Source organism: Hesperophylax consimilis, unplaced genomic scaffold (genome assembly GCF_061612785.1).
Source record: "Hesperophylax consimilis isolate HC1 unplaced genomic scaffold, BYU_Hcon_1.0 scaffold_46, whole genome shotgun sequence".
In the NCBI taxonomy this organism is placed as follows: domain Eukaryota; kingdom Metazoa; phylum Arthropoda; class Insecta; order Trichoptera; family Limnephilidae; genus Hesperophylax; species Hesperophylax consimilis.
In genome coordinates, this window is record NW_028301276.1 from 480,060 (window position 1) to 501,095 (window position 21,036).

The 21,036-nt window shown below is 37.6% G+C and overlaps 1 protein-coding gene across 1 annotated transcript in view; it reads left to right on the top strand.

The window, feature by feature from the left end:
• The window catches only part of LOC149408888 (glycine receptor subunit alpha-2-like), a 31,711-nt gene extending 11,011 nt beyond the window's left edge, over positions 1-20,700 (top strand). Inside the window, exons 2-7 of the mRNA XM_089650353.1 lie at positions 439-573; positions 13,431-13,565; positions 14,168-14,268; positions 15,747-15,907; positions 16,951-17,044; positions 20,518-20,700. Of these exons, the coding sequence (XP_089506479.1) occupies positions 439-573; positions 13,431-13,565; positions 14,168-14,268; positions 15,747-15,907; positions 16,951-17,044; positions 20,518-20,700 (809 nt within the window). The remainder of the gene's footprint in view (positions 1-438; positions 574-13,430; positions 13,566-14,167; positions 14,269-15,746; positions 15,908-16,950; positions 17,045-20,517) is intronic.
• Positions 20,701-21,036: the final 336 nt, after the last annotated feature.

Genomic DNA, 21,036 nt, shown 5'->3' on the forward strand with positions numbered 1-21,036 from the left:
TATAACTTCGATCGAAAATTGGAACCGAAATATTGTGACGTCATATGATTGTCTAAGTAAATCCACTAATGAAAAACTCTGAAAATCTATGGAATAAACTTTCAAAGTTTTTCATTGGTGTATAATATAATAAGTAGGCTCCGAATAATTGTGCTGTTTATATATTGGCATTTCTATGGTTTTTTAGGACCAATTTGTTTCATACAAAAAGCCCGAAGATATCGATGTAGTGAGTTGTATATTTATGGTTATGTGTGTCTGTAATGTCTGTATATCTGTATATCTGTGGATATTGTGGTTTTCTGTGCAAAAAATACTTCTTTCGTTTGTTAGGCACATAGTTCCTCTCTATACCGCCAGCACAGAAATAATTGTGTAAAGCTAGATAAAGGGCTTGTAAATCTTTATATTTTAGTAACAAATTATTTTACATTTCAGGAGAAAAAACAGGATTCGTTCAAGTCGGCGAAGAAAAGTGGTTTCTGCCCAGTAAATACGTGGAAGCATCCAAATACTTCTACAATTTCACCGTCAGACCTGATGATGTTTGGGTGGTGACATATCCAAGATCAGGTACACATAACAATAATAATAATAAAAAAATGAGAAAAATTACTTGCAGTCATCCGAAAAGCAAGTGTTGTGATCGACAAGATTAAAAATACAAGTAATTTCAAATAGAATAAGAGGTAAGGTGGTTGCAAGCGGTATATTCGGGTCCAACTTTTTTTTCAATGTTTAAATGAAAAATGTTATTTCAATAAAATACAATAAATGAATGACTGATATTTCCAGGAACGACCTGGACCCAGGAGCTAGTATGGCTGATAGCAAATGACTTGGATTATGCAGCCGCTGCGGAAACTTCACTAAATCAACGGTTCCCATTTTTTGAGTGAGTTACTAAAAATTAAATATAAATAATAAGAATAAATAAGTGCAATGAATAAATAATGTTTTTTCAGTCATGTTAATCAGAAGTTATTTAGTTTCCATATTAAAAGATTTTTTTAGTTTCTATGGCAAAATTTGTAAGTGTAAAGCATAATAACAAAAATTTGTTGGTGTAATGCATAATAACAATAAATTTGTAGGTATAAAGCATAATAACAAAAAATGTAGGTATAAAGCATAGAAACAAAATAAATTAGAGGTATAAAGCTTAATAACCAAAAAAAAATGTAGGTATAAAACATAATAACAATAAATGTTTAGGTATAAAGTAGAATAACAAAAAAATTGTAGGTTTAAAGCATAATATATTAATAAATAATAAAATTCGAATTCGAGGGTTTCCTGTTCTGAGACAGCCTGTAGTTTTTGTTTGTATTTAGTTTCTAGCTGTCTTCATAAAGTTTGCAAGTTCATTATCTCGCTATTCTCTCAGCCATGTTTTTCATTTTTAAATATTTTAATACGCGTTATTTTTTTATTTGATTTGTTTGAGCATTATTACATAGTTTTGTAGAATGAAATTGAAATTTCTCTGTCCAAAAGATGTATTCAAACTGAGAAAAATAATTAAATTTTGGCTTATTGCGCTGATTGAGTTCCTAACTATTTACGTTGGGCAGTGGAGTCCCTATTCAGATTCAATTTGGGAGGCGGGTGTGGGTACCGCCGCCCCGGGAACCATTTATTGGCTAACCAACAACTCTGCCATAGGTCACCCCAAGTGGTTCTCTACGTTTGGCGACTTAGCAGGGATGCCCGGGTGACACCTGGACACACTGACCCCCCGATTCCTACCTACCGCTCATACCTTTTCCTTCCCAGAACTTTCTCCCCTTTCTTTCCTAAAAAAAACCCTCCACACAGCTTTCCCAAAGATGACATAGCCCTCGAGGGAAATTGATTTTCCCCAGGGCGTCGTAGTAATAGTTCAAATAAAACATTTTTAATGAAGTTTTGGAACATTGAAAACATGAAAGTTTTAAAATATTTCATCTGTTAAAGTTCTAACTAAATTCGTATTTCAAAAAAAAATTGCTCCACCCAATGACTAAAGAAAATACCGTAATTCTCTATTGAATGCTTCACCATTCAGTGCATCAGTTTTATTTCAATTTTAAGTTTGCGACAGCAATGGATAAATAATATAATTTTAATTCTATTGTGTTCATAATAAAATGGTTACACGTAAATTTAGTTTTTATTTCACGGGAAAGATCAACTGTCCCAACATGTCGGATATGCAAAATTGCAAATTGGTAACATTGTACTATTGTAGTATTGCACCATGCTACGCTTGTTTTATGTGTTGTCAGTTGCCATCATATGAAATATTTATTTATTTATTTATAAAATTTACACACGAAAATTATAAATACCTACTTTGAAATTATACTTTAAACAACCCGTTAAAGGCTTTTACATATACTCATAAACAGTTCAGTAGATAATAATTATGACTGATAAAAACACATTTAAACATGTTATGTACCCATTACACTACTCGTCAATCAAATATTTGCTTTTTTTCGAATAATATTGCTTATTTTATGATTCTTTCAGTGGCTTTATTATTAAGCGTTATAGAAAATAATTTATTGCTTTATTGTTGAATTAATGACCCCCTCATCCTAATAAAGTCCTGTTGGTGAGATAAATTATTTTTAATGAAATAAAAACAATATTTTTTGTTTAAACCACGAATTTTTATTAATTTTTAAGACCGACCGGTTTCGCTACACTCGAGCATCGTCAGGGTACAAAATTAAACTAATCAATACTACAAAATGTGTCATTATATATACATACAGAGGGAGATAGAAAGTAAAACCAAAATGAAACAACAATATATTAAAAGAAAACAATTAGTGTATATAAATATTATAATAATAGAGAATAGGCATTAATAATTGTAAGGTGATTAAGGGATACTGGGAATTTTACAGTTTACAGGGAATATTCCCAGTATTGGGCTTTTTGACAAATCTAATTGATTATTCAGAATTAAACTTTTGGTTTTAATGGCTTTCTTAATTTCTAGTGCTTCTAGGTTATTCAATTTGTTACTATGGTCTTTTCTATGGAGAATCTTAGCACCGGTGCTTTTATTGAAGGTATGATCTTTTTCAATGAGATGATTGGCAAACTCTGAAAAGCCATTGCTATTTAGGCATCTAAGATGTTCTTTAATCCTAATGTTGACATTGCGCGTTGTCTTCCCGATATAAAACGCTGGACAATTGTTACAATTTAATTTATAAATTCCTGCATGACTAAGTGTGTCATCTTTATCTTCAGAATTGACTAAAAATTTACCTAAATTGTTTTTTTTTTTTTTTTTTTTTATATTTACTCCACACAGGAGGCCCTGAAGAAAATAATTTCCCTCAGGGCCTATGTCATCTTTGGGGATGCTGTGTGGAGGGTCTTTTTGTGGAGAGGAAGGAGTGAACATGGGTCTTGAAGAGTCCCATGTTGTAGGAGGGAGGAAACACAGAGGCCGGCAGTTCGTTCCACAGCCGAGCTGTTGAACTTAAGAACGAATCGTAGAAGCGACCCGTTCTCATGTGACAAGTGTCAACCGTGTACAAATGTTGGGCGCGCGTTTGGCGTGTATCCCGACTAAGCACCGGTGCCGAAGGGATCAATGACGCTAGTTCCTCAGAGCATCTTCCATTGTAATACCGATAGAACAAGGACAGCATACCTACCTGGCGCCTGTGCTCTAAAGATTGCAGTCCGTTTGTTAAGATTGGGGAATCTATCAAACGGACCGCCCGTTTCTGCACAGAGTCAAGGGTTTTTTTCAGGTATTTTGGGGCTCCAGACCAGAGATGGCTGCCAAATTCGACAGTAGGGCGCACTTGCGATTTGTACAGGGTGAGCAGTTGTGTACTATTAAAGTATCTGCGGGCCCTGTACAGTACGCCCAGCTTCTGAGAGGCCAACTTTACTCTGGCTTCGATGGAGCCCCCGTACCTGAGCTGGTCACTTATAGTTACACCAAGCATATCAATGGAAGGCCTGTTCGGAAGATTGCTTCCGTTGAAGGAGACTAGATTATCATTTGGATCCCTTTTAGACGTAATCAGACAGGATTGGGTCTTTGAAACATTAAATTCGACGAGATTATTTTTACCCCAGGAGGAAATACTCTCGAGATAACCGTCCATTCTCTGCTTCAAAGCCCTCCGAGCCGTTGGAGTTTGTGTGCCCTTTGGGGGCTTATCAAACAAAAAGCTATCATGAACTGTACTGTCATCCGCGTAACAATGAATCGGTGCACATGTCAAAAGGTCATTGATGTGCAACAAAAACAAAGTCGGAGACAGAACCGATCCCTGTGGGACGCCAGCATTTATGGAGTGCGAGGAAGAGGTGAAACCGTCAGCAACCGCCTGAATCGACCTATCCCTTAAAAAGTCAGCAATCCACGTACACAGGGATGCGGGAAGTCGGTAAGAATGCAATTTGTTGACAAGTCCTCGGTGCCAGACCCGGTCAAAGGCCTTGGATATGTCTAGTGCGACCGTTTGGGTCGCACCGTGACGTTCCAGGCACCGCCCCCAAACATGCGTCACATACGCGAGAAGATCACCGCACGAGCGGTTCCGCCGGAATCCGTATTGACGGTCGTTGATAATTTTGTTCTTCTCGAGGTATGTGAGCAGTTTGTCGTTGATCACACGTTCCATCACTTTGGACAGAACTGATGTGATCGCTATGGGGCGGTAGTTGGCCGGGTTGGAGCGGTCACCTTTCTTGGGAATAGGGTGAATTACCGCTTTTTTCCAACCAGAGGGCACAGTGCCACACTTCAGGGACATTTTGAAGAGCTTTGTCAAAACTGGAACTATTTCCGCAGCACACCTCTGCAATACCAGGGCAGGTATTCCATCAGGTCCACTAGCTTTGTTAACATCGAGCCCCCGTATGACGTGGAGTACATCCCGATGCCGGATCCTCAGCTTTTTCATATAGAAGCCGCAGTGAGGAACCGACGGCGGAACAGCACCCCCGTCGTCGAGGGTCGAGTTTTCCGCAAACATTTTCCCTAATAAGTTAGCCTTTTCGGTGGCGGTGTTTGCTAGTGAGCCGTCAGGTCTGGTAAGAGGTGGCAAACTGGATTTGCAAAAATTTCGACCTATTGAGCCCGCAAGCGACCAGAATGCTCTGCTGCCATGCGGGCAGGCAGCCAGCTTTTTGCTAATCTGCAGGTCGTGTTCGAATTTTGACCTATTGATGATTCTCTTGCATTCCTTTGCCGATTTGTTGTATGCTGATCTGCTTTCGGGCGTTCGAGATGTGTTGTAGGCTCGGTAAGCTGCGTTTTTTCGTCGAACTGCTTCGGAGCATTGTCGACTGAACCACGGCTTTGAGCCCACACCAGTTTCTTTAGTAGTCGATTGTATGAAGCCATCCATCGCCGAATTGATGACTTCACCAATCTCCTGGGCACATCTTGAAGGGTCCGAAGTCCGAAAACAAACAGCTGACCACGGAAAAGCATTGAAATGGGCCCGCATACCGAACCAATCTGCTGACCTATAGTGCCACACTTTTCTCCTCAGCCTCTCATTGGTTGGTCTGAGGCTAACGGGGATTGATGTCGTCACTAGGCAGTGGTCAGATGATCCCAGAGGCGCTGTGACGTCAATCTTATAACCGTGTGGCACAGTAGTTAAGAATAGGTCTAACAGATTGGAGCGGTGAGTCTGGACATCAGGAACCCTTGTGGGCTCCTGAACCAATTGCTCTAATCCGTAGCAAATGGCAAAGGATTCCGCCTGTCGGCCAGCCGAGTCCGTTGGGCCTGAGAACTTCAACCATGGTTCGTTATGAACGTTGAAGTCCCCCAGAACAACAAACTCGGCCGAAGGGTAGCGGGGCAAGAGATCATCAATAGTATCGCTCAAATGTTTGAAGAGCTCGGAAGTGTCTGATTCGCTATGGTTCGGTGAGCGGTATAGACATGCGTAGAATCTTGCCGTACTGGCAAGATTGACGCGCACCCACATTACGTCGAATCTGGAGTAGTGTTTTTCCAGCCCACCCACTGCGGTGCTAGGCGATAGGCTGGGAGAGTCCGGCTGGAGAGGGCATCCAATGCGCCCCAAACGCTGCTGCTGGGTCCCCTCCGGTCACGAACCGGCACAACAGCAGTGGCGGGGTTTTTTCACTCGCTGATGGGGCAGCCCACCCTTAGTCGTGAGCCTGAGGGTCGGGCCCCTGTACTATCGAGCGGCCCGGACAGCGGTAACCGGTTGTAAAGGGTCTCCCTCAACCAGCATCTCCCAACCGGCCCGCCACGCAGAAGGTGGGCCGACGCACCCGCCACCAAGACCTGGGCAAACCTTAACCCATGAACCCGGGCACCCCTGCTAAGTCACCAAACGTAGCGAACCACTTGGGGTGACCTGTGGCAGAGGTGTTGGTCATCCAATAAATGGTTCCCAGGGCGGCGGTACCCATTCCCGCCTACCAAATTGTAAAAGCTATACAGTGTTTATCCGATTGTATGGAATTGCAAAGCGATCTTGATAATTTGTGCGTATATTGTGAATCAAATTTATTGTCCTTAAACATATCTAAGTGTCACTCGATTACATTTACTAGAAATAAAAACAAAATCATCTATCCATACAACTTGAATAACAAACCTTTACAACCTATGTCTACGTGTAAAGATCTAGGTGTTTACTTAGATAGCAAATTAATTTTTGACAAGCACATTGAACACATTATTTCTAAATCCTACAGAATGCTAGGTTTCTTATTAAGAATATGCAAAGTTTTCAAAAGTGCTAAGACTCTGAAAATTTTGTTTTGTTCATTGGTCAGAAGTCCACTGGAGTATGCTTCCACAATATGGAATCCTCAATATAAGGTATACATAGATTTAGTAGAAAGTATACAGAATAAATTTTCGAAACATTTACTCAAGAAATACAACAATACTACAAATAATATGTTAACTTTACAAAAAAGACGCACATTGTCAGACCTGTTGTTTCTACATAATCTGCTAAATAATAAAATAGATAGTCCCGAATTGCTATCCGTCATTGGTTTAAATGTTCCAACGAGGCGTACCAGGCACACTACACTATTTCATATTGAAGCCAACAATACCAATGCAGCAAACAACTCAGTAATTACTCGCGCAATCACAACATACACCCATTACGAAAAATTACTACATTTAGACATCTTTCATGATTCCTTTCTAACATACAAAACTAACTTATTAAATTTCTTAGCATGACAAATTTCAAAAATATTTTCACATCATTTTTCAAAACTCCTATGTATTAACAGTCAATTACAATTCGTGAGCTTATTATAATTCTTATTTTCAATTCATTTATTATTATTATCCACACACTTCCTTCCTTTTATAACAATCTCAGGCGAAATTACGTAATGACATTTTATGGACATACGTAATAGGTACTACAATTATGTAATAACTAAAAGATTTCTAACTGTATCTTATTGTACTGTGTATGTCTTAACAAATAAATAAATAAATAAATAAATAAAAAAATAAATATTGACAGCTTTTCTGACACCTTGGAGGCCGCCAACCAACTTTCAAATATCGCTAACTAACCATACGATGACGGATTTCGTCAATGTCGTATTGATGTAAGGTTTTATCGATTTACCGTGCTAGATTCCTGTTGTGTTCCCACAAACAGTTCTCCAACTCGTCGTGGAAGAAGATTTTAGAGAATAAGTTCTTTATATTAAAACAGGGATTTATTCAATACTTCGCGTATTACAATGGTGACTCGATAGTCGACCTAACTATAGAAGCTGGCTAAATGAGATCTGAAAACACCAAGTTTGTCTGGGAGCATAACTGGTCCTGGCGACTACTGGCGACTAGCTGCCATCTTGCGGACTTCCAAGCAAGCTCTTTGCACTGCCCTCTATGAGTGCATCTGTGAAGCTCTTAGCTAACTCACTTCCTAACATACCGAAATGCAGAGCTAATCTAAGTTAAAGATGAGCGTGGGAGCGACCAAACATACCCGGGTAACGAATAACCTAATTTGAAAATCTCCTATAGATACACTAAGCGGAAGTGTTACACTAAGCTTGTGTTACGATGGAGGACTTAGAACTTTGCCAGCCGAGGAATTGAACTCACTGGATGAGAACTCGGCAGTTGACCGATCTAATCCTTTATATCGCAATACATTTAGACGAAAAATTCAAATAATATTCATATCCTGGGAACTTCGGACAAAATTTTCAGCCGAGTATTTGAAATTTCCCTTTTCTGTGTTCAGACCGAGTGTCCATTTCGTGCTGCCCACGAGCCACTAGCCTATTTTTTTAACTCACTTCATTTAAAAAAATATTCCGTTCTGTTTTGTAACAGGGTTCAGCGGAAAACTTTAGTCTTATATCAACATTTTGAAAAAGCTGCCCAAAATGTTCAGTTTGTTGACACAGCTATATGCATCTTCCTCTAATATATGTTCACCCAATTCCCTGTCTGACAGTGTGGAGTATCTACATACCTACCTCAGTGACATTCGAACATTTGTAGAAACAAGTCTGTTAAGAAAGTGATCCGTGAACGTGGTAAGTGCGTATATAATATCGAATCTATTACGGAAACTTGTGCAGTGATTAGCACCCGCGGTGTCACGCAACAAGACATCTATCAGAAGAGCAGCGGTAAGTTCAGAATCCCTTCCCAAATCTAACTGTTAACCATCTATCCCAAATTGTTGTGCCAAGTTGACACTTTGTAATTATTGATTAGGGTCACAATTTGATTTCACCTTCGCAGCGCTTTTTATGCATTTGAAAGGTTGATACTATGATAAAATGTATTATGATTTCAAAATCTGTATTACAAAATACCAAGGGGTTTCGTGGCAAACTTTTTTTCTGTCTATTTTGAATCAGCTTATTATGTTTTTTTCAATATTTCAGAGTAAAAATTGAAAGCATTTATAAGTTTGGCCTCGGAGTTAAAATTTTAGTAAAATTTTCGACATAAAAAATAGGTTTGCGACACCACCCACTGTAAAATTAACCATCTCAAGATGTATGTACAATATGTACATTGTACATACCCCCTGCGGCCTGCGAATATTCTGAAAACGGATGAATTGGCCCTAGGTTCGCAAGGTTGATTAACACTGGTGAAGATGGCTTATTTGTTTATTTGCCTATTTGACTCCTTTGATGTAATTTGAAAACCGACAAGAGCTCGGTAACGCGTATTTGGTATTTGTCATATTTGTCGAATAGGCAAATAGGGCTAATACTTTATCAAATGTACTGTTCAAACTTGACAGTTGTTGCCAAATATGCCAAATACGTGAATACGAAAGTGCCACCATAGAACCAATATTTTGACAAATACGGGTTTTCCAATAAGAGGTGTTATTTTGAATAGCCCGCTATTTCGGTAGATGTTACTTTTGAAGCTGTCATTTTTTGACGTTTGACAAGTAGAAACTACGCCATTAATAAAAATGGAACGATACACGCTTCAACAACGCATTGCAATTATTAAAATTCACTTAAGTGAATCAAATGCAAATTATCTTGAGTGATGAGGCCCATTTCCACCTCGGTGGCTTCGTCATTGAGTCATTAGACCTTACTTTTTCGAAAATGAGGCTGGAGCAACAGTTACGGTGAATGGATTGCGCTATCGAGAGATGATTAATGATTTTTTATGGCCGGAATTGGCTGGTATTGATCTGGACAACGTTTACTTTCAACAAGACGGCGCTACGTGCCACACAAGCAACGAAACCATTGATCTGTTACGATTGAATATCAAAATAACACCTCTTATTGGAAAACCCTGTATCTGTGTATACATGGCAATTGGTTGTCAAATATGCCAAAATACGCGAATATGATAGTGAAGTGCCAACGTAAGGCCAATATTTTGAAAATACATGTCCATACATGGCGATTGGTTGCCAAAAATGCGAAATACGAAAATACGAATGGCCAGGTGAAGTTCTAACATTAGTATAATTATTTAATTTTATTAATGATTTATAATTATTGCCATAATTACCTTGTGGCGGTTCAAAAATGCATCCAATTTCTGCGCTGTTCACACAAGCCACCGCCCTGAGGCAAGGGCGGATCCAGCTTTGGCGCCAGGGGGGGGTCACGTAGTCGTGGTCAAGTTTTTTTTTTTTTTTTTTAAAGAAAGACAAACATTCCCGGGTTACGAATAACCCAACAATAACTCCTACCACCACCACAGAAAGCCGAAAATGCTTGCTTGTGTTGTGATGGAGGACTTAGGTCCGGTCAGTTACAGTTACAAGAAGTTATAATTTAATTTTGATAATAATATATACAAGTAAAAAGTAGGTATTGTTGGATATGGTAACACTAGGTATATCATTAAGATTGTCTTTTGCTCCGCAAGCCCGGGCGGCGTAGGCTCGTGTAATGTCAATTGTCAACCAATACAGTACAGATTACAATTATTAATCGAGTTCTTATTTCACCACAATATAACATGGTGTCAGGTGTGTCTTCAGCCTTAATTTTAATTGATTCTGAAGAATTTGTTACAAATATTAAAAATGTGTCCACTTCCGAAGTTATTAATTCATCATCTAGAAAAATAAAATCTGGTACTTACCGCTAAGTCCGCTAACTTTATAGTTATACACGGGTTATAAAGTTTTAAAATCGTTGAACGTAAAATATATTAATTGTAAGGTATTGTTTTATTAATCTAAAATATAAATAACTTGCATCCCTCGTGCGGCATAATTTTATTTTTTTTAAATTCAATTATAATTTCGCCGAAATAAATTAAAATGTTAGCCTTGGGCAAAACCTCGATGAACGAGGTTGTGTCTCGCCTTAAGAATTGCTTTAGGAAGTATAGGAAGGCTGGTAATTCGCGCGGGCGCGTTAGACCTGTCCAGACCTGTCAAAAAACTTCCGAAAGAATAAGTTCTGTAACTTACTAAAATTACGTTAAGTGACTTTTGGTGTCGTTTACATTGGGAATTTGGCCAAACTCGCCTGCAAGAGCGATTTACAGGAAAAAAACTTACGAGTCTAACCCCAGCCTTAGAACACTAACAAATAACATTTGAGTTTAAACACACATACACTGGCATAATGAAGAAACTGATTAGATTACTTACCATTTCTTGTAATGAATTGAATTTGCAGCAACAATTTTTAAGAACACTATTACTTATATTGGAACTTATTTTTTTTAACTTAGTAAACAAATAAAAGTAAACACTTTATTAATAAAGTTTAGTCGTTCCGATTGAGGTTAGGTTTTGCTAGACGCTAGACGTTAGTCGAAACAAAGCGCGCGCAAGCGTCACACGTGGTTACACGAAATGTGTCATAATAATATGAAAGGTGGCGGCCGAAGCGCGCGCCGGTGGCGGTGCGCGGTGACGCGGTAACATTCGAATTTTCGATGCGTTCGTTCCCGAATAATGCGTTTGCCGTCAAACAAAGTATTATATTAAATTAATTAAATATTGAAAGTACTTAAATAAAATTTATATTGTGACAAAAAATATATAAAAACATTATGTTTAACAATTTTAATTAGTGGTCCACCTAGGTCCTGGATGGGCCCAGGACCTAGGTAGTCATGACCCCCCCTGGGCTGGGGCCCAGGGGGGGGGGTCATGACCACCGTGACCCCCCCCCTGGATCCGCCACTGCCCTGAGGGTCGATATTGTCATTGATTTTAATTTTTTGTGAATAATTTCATGAAAACGGAAAAAAAGTTAATTAAGTGGTAGCAAATAAACATAGCCATAAAACAGTATTTTTTAAAAGTTGTTTCTTATTCATAGTAAACTCTTGAAAAGAAGCATATTTAGTAGTTTGCGCTTATATTTTTCATGACTTAATTAACAATTTTATTTTAATTCTGATCAAGCCCAGCGATAGAACAAGCTTCAATGTATCAATGGTATATTTTTGGTTTTGATAACCTATACCGATTCGTAGTAAAGATTAATCTAATAGTGTTTTCACTTATAGCTTCACCTTTACGACTTTGTCCCTGTCATTAATATTTATTTTCAAAATTGTAGATGGTAGTGTAGAGAGCCCAGATTTACTTAACTTCGTTGAATTTCATATACCTAAGAGAACTACTCGTTCCAAAATCTTGTTTAAATGCAACAACACCGACTGAGCATTGCAAACACTCGCGTGTACCTGATTACATGAAATTAGTAGCAGATACGCAGAGGTGGATGTAGGTACAAGAAGGCTATACTATCGTGTCTTTTCAATCAATATTAAGAGCCCAAAAATGTGTATATTCTTGGTATACCTTATACCGTAGGTAATAGGCATTGAAATCGCTTGACAAACGGAGTCTAAAAAACGTTCGATTTCAAGCACAAAACTGGTTTTAATTTATTTTGTAAATAATTTTATAAGAAAGCAAAAAAGTTAATCAAGTGAAACTGTCACAGATAATCTAAGATATATTACTGTATTTTTAAAAGTTGTTTCCTTTACGCGTTCATAAATTTCTATTGAAAAATATTTTTTTTAGTAGTTTACATTTATGTTTTTTATTGATTAATTTTTTTTTTTATTTGTATTCTACTCAAGCGAAACGATAGGAAAACCTTCAATTTATCTAAAACATATTTTTTGGTATTCATAATGTACTCCAATACGTTATTAAATTGTAATATAAATTGTACTGCGCCCTTGAGGTGATTTTTCACAAACACGGCGCTCTACAAATTATCCAATTTTTTTTTTTTAGTTTAGTAGTATCTTTGATTATATGCTTTCTATAATTTTTAGTATTAATGACTCTATCCTGAATGGCAAGCATAAATCCTTCTATTTCTGCGCTCAACTCTCCAATACTCAACCATTTGTTTGACGAAATTTTGTCAACATACGTTTGGTTGAGATAATTGAAGTGTTTTGCGTGTAAAATTTTATTTGACCAGGAATCTAATAATTCCTGGTTGGGATTTATAAAAATGTTGGCATTCTCATCGTATAAATTTAAAGGTATAATATTTCTATCTGCCTTGCAAATTATTTTATGCATTTTTTAGCTATGAGCTTTCCTATGGAAAAAAGTTCTTAGCATTTCTACCTGATTATGTTTCAAAGAAGTTATTTTCACTATACCTCTACCTCCTAAATTTATTATTATTATTATTATTGTTATAAAGATTAATCACAATAGTGATTTGGCATTAAGGTTCACCTTAATTTAACCTCAGTCTACTTATAAGTTTTGCATGTATCTCTAACATTTATAACCTTTCTGTTAATTTTATACTTTCTGAAGGCGTTGTATTAATTGTTTTTGTTATATTTTACAGTTGACGAAAAATTCGTTAATTTTAAGGTTATGGACAATATCCCCCCTCGGGCCGGTGGCTTGATGACACTTGGGAACCGCCACAGCATGATTTGTAGGAAGGTACTAAAGTTACGTCGTTGTTTTCAGTATCACACACCACGGATGACATGGTGTTCCAGTGGGATCCAGACGTACCGCTGGTGGTGGACGAGAATATAGAACTGCCACAGCTGCAGCTGGTGCAGAACAGGACGGCTGACTGCACGCAGGTCTACTCAACCGGTCAGTACACTGCAAGCAGTTGGGCACTCCTGACTCCTGATCACAACATCCAAACCCCCAGCGGGAACCGTTCTGAACGGAGCTTTTAGGCTCCGTTACTATTGTATTTTTTAAAAATTTACTTCACACAGTAGGCCCCGAGGAAAATAATTAGCATTTTGTAGAATGGAGGTTTCACAGTCGAGCTGTTGAACTCAAGAACGGGTCTTAGAAGCAACCCGTTCTCATGTGACAAATGTCAACTGTGTAGGTACATTGTACATAATTGGGCGCGTGTTTGGCGTGTTTCCTGACTATGCACCGGTGCTGAAGGGATCAATAACGCTAGTTAATCGCAGCATCTTCCAATTTAATACTACTTTTCCAGAGAAGCATTAGCTTGTTCTTGGAAAAGGATTAATTACATTAAAAATAAGAAGATTACTTAAGATGGTTTATATGTAAATATGAACGATTGAGATAGCATGATTATTGTAGTCGATATTCAATAGGAGTTTGTTTAAATTTTTGCTTTAATTCATTAATTATAATGTCATCTCGAATTGCAAACCTAATTTAGGAAAACCTTAGAATTTATTTTAAATAATTATAATTTTTTTTAGGAAATTTCACTTGCCTTGAGGTGATATTTGTGCTAAAGAGGCGTCTTGGATACCACTTGTTTAACACATACATCCCCACCTGCCTCATCGTCATCATGTCTGTAAGTACTCAAATGACACATTACTTTGTCGGCGGCGTGGCGCTTCAGTCCTTTTAGAGTAAGGGTGGGGAACCTGCGTCCCGTGAGCACTTTCGGTGCGTCCCGCGAGCACTTTCGGTGCGGCCCGCGAACACTTTCGGCGCGCCCCGCTACCACTTTCGATGCGGCCCGCTAGCACTTTCGATGCGGCCTGCTGACCACAAAATGAAGAATATAAAAAAAATTACTTTCAGAAAGCGTGAACGGTTTTCTTTCACAGGGTTTCAGATACATTTTAAAGACATTATCACAAAACCAGTTTTGTGTTCAGAATGTAATGATAAAATTACAGTTGTGGATCCATCTGCAGACGCATTTCAAAAGAAACCATTCTCGTGTTTGAAGTGCAGTTATAAAATTCTAGTTGCAGACTCTGTTCTGCAAAATTAGGAAGAAACCATTTTCGCGTTCTAAGTGTAGTTTTAATTAGAGTTCGGAACTCTCACTAGAATTAACTCAAAACCAGTTAAAACCAGTTTTGTGTTAAGAATGTAACGGTAAAATTTCAGTTGTATATTCATCTGCTGATGCATTCTGAAGAAAAAAATCAGTTATAAAATTCGAGATGAACATTGGTGGTGCAAAAATCGGAGGAAACCATTTTCGTGGGGTGGGTGCAGTTTTAATCAAAGCTGGGGACTCCCACAAAGATTCAATGTTAAGTTAAAAGCAGTTTTGTTCCCTAATTCCAGTTGCGGATTCATCTGCTGACCCATTTCAAAGGAAACCATTCGAATGTTCCGATTGGAGTTTAAATTCTAGTTTCACACACTATGCTGCAGAATTCCGAGGAAAACCATTTACTTGTTTCGCAACTCTGTTTCGTTCTGTTCAAGATTGCTCTTCCCACCATGACCATTGGCAAGTTAGACCTGTAGGCTGAGAGATAGAACAGTCTATGGTGTGGGTGACGGAGATAACCACCGGGAACATAGAAATGATGCTCTCCATGATAGTCGAGTTTTAAAACCGTCCACGAATTAGTCTGAAGAAATGTGTACACTTCTTCTGACCCGCAGAAAATATGTGCAAACTAATATTACGCAACATTAAAATGTTCCCAATTATCCTACGAGAAGTTGCCGAGATTTTAGGATTCTCAAAACTAAACTTAATCTTACGTTCCCACTAGCCATAGTGTTTCATATGGGACAAAATCTTTATAATAACTTACCAAAAGCATTAAAGACAGCCACAAGTCTTTGGCAATTTTTGTAGTATATGTGCTATATATTCTGCTGAAAAAGTTGGTTCATTTCGAGCTTATAGCCTAGAGAAAGTCAGCAGGATGGAGCCACAGGTATTGGCCATACTCTCTTAGGTAGAGAAATCTCCAGGACTCCATTCTAATATGCTAACAGACAGCCCCTCGCTGCCCGCGGGCACCATCAAAGTCTCTGTCTTTCCAAGATCTTTAATAAACTATTGTTCTATTCCAGTGGGTTTCCTTCTGGATAAAGCCAGAAGCCGCTCCAGCACGAGTGACCCTGGGAGTCACCTCGCTCCTGACGCTGTCCACCCAGCACGCCAAGTCCCAGGCCTCGCTGCCGCCAGTCTCCTACCTCAAGGCGGTGGATGCCTTCATGTCCGTCTGCACAGTGTTAGTATTATCAAACTACCGGCTGCGCCAATATTATTTGCTTATTTAGTGAAAACACTTTGATTGACTATAACACCGTTCTTTCTTCTCTTAACACATTCCGAAAAACAGATGTTCGTTATATGACACATGTCTTTTGTCAACGGACACTTATTTTGTGAAGTCGATAAAATAAGTGAAATACAATAGCACATATCAGTACTACATATTTGCTTAAAAATAATTATTTCCTTTTGATTAAAAAAATAATTTTGCAGTTTGGGTATTTTGGCCTCAAATACAAATTTATGTGAAAAGGGCCGCCCAGCTGTTCTTCTCAAGAAATGACAAAAAACATGGTTTGAGTCCTAGCTGTTAGTTTGATGCAGTGTCTGTTCGTAGCTTATCGCATTGGGAGTCCAATGTTGGTGTTTATATATGCCAACAAAACTTCTGTAAACTGTACATCAAAAATAATATAAATAAATAAATATATATTTCCCCAAAATCATCACATCACTACATCAGAGATTAGCGACCTAGCAAGATGCAATTTGGCTTCTGCGTCTAAATAATAAGTTTTGTAAAAGGTTTTTTTATATGCAAAAATCACAATTTACCCAATAAACTATTTGTTTTGTTATATAAAAAGGTACCTACACCTAGTAGTTAACTTATTTTATTAAATACTTTTAGAGTGAAAATAACAGAAAAACATCTAGCGATTCTTGCCAAATACTATTCTGTACAAATTTCATAGTCGCTGAACACTCAGAAAGCTAACAGATTCCTTGCACGCTTGCACGGTTTACCGCTGAAGCGCCATGGGTGCAGAATTCATAACGCACGTATGGGATTAATTTCAGAATAGTTCTCGGGCAGTATTACTACAGACATTAACACAGGCGGATTTTCTAGCACAGAATTTGAATGCACTATTCAATGTGTGATAAAGTGTGGTAAAATAAAATTATAAAACAAGTTTGTCTTATTTTCTACATTATTCTTTGAACGTATTTTTGAGAAAGCCGCCACTGTTTGATAGATAATTTGTTGTATTTTAGGTTCGTGTTTATGGCCTTGATGGAGTACTGCTTGGTGAATGTAGTCCTCGGAGACTCGGATGCTCCGAAACCACCTCCTCCAGAACCGCCAAAGGTGATTAGAGTTTTACACTTTCTTGGGGCCGATTGTTTCACCGATATTTTATTTATTTTATTTATTTATTTATTTAACGCCCAGAGGGCTTTTACATGGTTGGTAGTATAATTTTAATTTGACAGATATTTTGAAACATAAAAAATAAGAATAAAATTACATTTGATAAAAGCTATGCAACAAGTTATACAAACACAAGAAACAAAAACAGAAAATTACAGCTATTTGTAGGTTTACATGATGTGTTTAGGAGTATTGTTGAAATAAATGTTTTAAATGATCCACAAAACTTGCCAAGTTGGTATTGAATATGTCAACATCACCAATATATATATTGAAAGGTTTCCGTTATGCATCGATTATTAGTCCGTTTTAGCTTTTGAACGAATTGTGATTGGCCAAAATTGGTATTGAATATCAAAAAACAAAATGACGTTGATTGGCACTTTGATAACAATGTAACATTTGAATATTGACGAAACAACTGGCCCTTACCGTCGTCCAATTGATGATATCGTAGCTCCCATCGCCAATCCTTATCTCTCACTTTTACCATTTCCAAAACACGTGACCAACATCCGTACTCAGTAGGAGTCATTTGCGACACATGAGCATGGTAGATATTTACTTACATATTTCCAAGGTGGCAGATACTCTCATCACCTCCCTGGCGAATGACCACCATTCAGAACGGAGACGTTGCTTGAAATGGCTTTAGCTGTGTTTTGTGATCAGATATGAATAGCCAGGTAGCAGAAACAGAAAATTACAAATGAGAATGTCACAGTTCCACTGGCTTCCGACAGTTGAGAGCGTTTGGCTTTATGCGGTAATCACTTTAAAAACACAAACGGATATTTGTATCCATTTCCCTGTTTTCTAATTAACTGTGCCATAATCCCACACACTTCCGTGGGTAAATTTGTTGTGGTATTCACAAAAAACCCAAATATTCCCTTTTCATCAAAGCTATTGTTTTTAAGTTTAAATTCCAACATGAACCAGTTTCTTTGTGTTCGTTTTCAGTTTTCATTCTTGCATTCACCAGTTTCCTTGTGGTCATTTTACGTTTTAATTCCAACATGAACCAGTTTCTTTGTGTTCGTTTTTAGTTTTCATTCCTACATTCACTAGTGTCATTGTGCTCGTTTTACGTTGTAATTCCAACATGAACCAGTTTTCCTGTGGTCGTTTCACGTTTTAATTCCAGCATGGACCAATTTCTGAGTGTTTTTTTTAAGTTTTCATTCCTACATTCACAATTTTCCTTGTGGTCGTTTTATGGTTTATTTCCAACCTGCATCAGTTTCTTTGTGTTTGTTTTTAGTTTTCATTCCTACATTCACAAGTTTCCTTGTGGTCGTTTTATGGTTTATTTCCAACATGCATCAGTTTATTTGTGTTTTTTTCAGTTTTCATTCCTACGTTCACCATTTTCCTAGTGGTCGTTTTATGGTTTATTTCCAACCTGCATCAGTTTCTTTGTGCTTGTTTTCAGTTTGCATTCCTACATTCACAAGTTTCCTTGTGGTCGTTTTATGGTTTATTTCCAACATGCATCAGTTTATTTGTGTTTTTTTCAGTTTTCATTCCTACGTTCACCATTTTCCTAGTGGTCGTTTTATGGTTTATTTCCAACCTGCATCAGTTTCTTTGTGCTTGTTTTCAGTTTTCATTCCTACATTCACAAGTTTCCTTGTGGTTGTTTTATGGTTTATTTCCAACATGCATCAGTTTATTTGTGTTTTTTTCAGTTTTCATTCCTACATTCACAAGTTTCCTTGTGGTCGTTTTATGGTTTATTTCCAACATGCATCAGTTTATTTGTGTTTTTTTCAGTTTTCATTCCTACGTTCACCATTTTCCTAGTGGTCGTTTTATGGTTTATTTCCAACCTGCATCAGTTTCTTTGTGCTTGTTTTCAGTTTTCATTCCTACATTCACAAGTTTCCTTGTGGTCGTTTTATGGTTTATTTCCAACATGCATCAGTTTATTTGTGTTTTTTTCAGTTTTCATTCCTACGTTCACCATTTTCCTAGTGGTCGTTTTATGGTTTATTTCCAACCTGCATCTGTTTCTTTGTGCTTGTTTTCAGTTTTCATTCCTACATTCACAAGTTTCCTTGTGGTCGTTTTATGGTTTATTTCCAACATGCATCAGTTTATTTGTGTTTTTTTCAGTTTTCATTCCTACGTTCACCATTTTCCTAGTGGTCGTTTTATGGTTTATTTCCAACCTGCATCAGTTTCTTTGTGCTTGTTTTCAGTTTTCATTCCTACATTCACAAGTTTCCTTGTGGTCGTTTTATGGTTTATTTCCAACATGCATCAGTTTATTTGTGTTTTTTTCAGTTTTCATTCCTACGTTCACCATTTTCCTAGTGGTCGTTTTATGGTTTATTTCCAACCTGCATCAGTTTCTTTGTGCTTGTTTTCAGTTTTCATTCCTACATTCACAAGTTTCCTTGTGGTCGTTTTATGGTTTATTTCCAACATGCATCAGTTTATTTGTGTTTTTTTCAGTTTTCATTCCTACGTTCACCATTTTCCTAGTGGTCGTTTTATGGTTTATTTCCAACATGCATCAGTTTATTTGTGTTCGTTTTCAGTTTTCATACCTACATTCACCAGATTCCTTGTGGTCGTTTTATGGTTTATTTCCAATATGCATCAGTTTCTTTGTGTTCGTTTTCAGTTTTCATTCGTACATTCACCATTTTCCTTGTGGTCGTTTTATGGTTTATTTCCAACCTGCATCAGTTTCTTTGCGTTCGTTTTCAGTTTTCATTCCTACATTCACCATTTTCCTTGTGGTCATTTTACGTTTTAATTCCAACATGAACCAGTTTCTTTGTGTTCGTTTTTAGTTTTCATTCCTACATTCACTAGTTTCCTTGTGGTCGTTTTACGTTTTAATTCCAACATTCACCGGTTTCTTTGTGTTCGTTTTAAGTTTTCATTCCTACATTCACCAGTTTCCTTGTGGTCGTTTTACGTTTTAATTCCAACATGCACCAGTTTCTTTGTGTTCTTTTTAAGTTTTCATACCTACATTCACCAGTTTCCTTGTGGTCCTTTTACGTTTTAAATCCAACATGTACCAGTTGTGTTGTGTTTATTTATGATTTAATTCTAACATTCACTACTTTATTTCTGTTCATTTACGTTTTAATTCCAACACCAGTTTCTTTGTGCGTCTTCTAGTTTTTCAAACGTGTACCAGTTTCTTTTTGTTAATTTTATATTTTAAAACATTCACCAGTTTCTTTGTGTTCATTTAACGTTTTAAATCCAACATTATCCATTCTTTGTGTTCATTTTACGTTTTAATTCCAACACTCACCAGTTTCTTTCTGTTGGTTTTAATTCTGACATGCCCAGTTTCTTTGGGTTAGTTAAAAGATTTAATTTTAATAGACAAGTTTCCCTCGGTTCAGTTTCTCAGTTGTAATGTGGGGTTCGTGGTGTTCAAGGAGAACGCGCTGTTCCTGAACCGGCCACCGCCCAAGCCTAAGAAGCCGAAGAAGAAAGGTGTGCCGTTCCACACGCGCAGACGCTGGGCGCTCAACATCGACCGCTTTTCCAGGGTTTTCTTCCCGCTGCTCTTCTCCGTGCTGAACCTCACCTATTGGATCATGTTCTCCAAATATATATAGACTTCTCTTTACAAAACAGAACATTGCACAAAAGTGAAGAAAAATAACAACAAACCTAACATATTCTTTTATCATGTTCTGTTTTATCTGGTTACCCTTTGTATCCGTATGTTCCAGTCTTTTGAACATGTGTGAACCGGTCATAGATAATAATAGAAACAAGGGAGATGGGCCAAGAACCGTTATAAGGTTGGAGTGTTTGAAGTAACTGAAATTCAAATGTAATGTTGTCATTAAATGGCCAATCAGTGCAATTTTGTTTTGTGGCATTTGAAAGGTCCCCGTTAAACGCCAGCTGTAGGTTCGTTTGATGATTGATTTGCGATCAATAGGAAA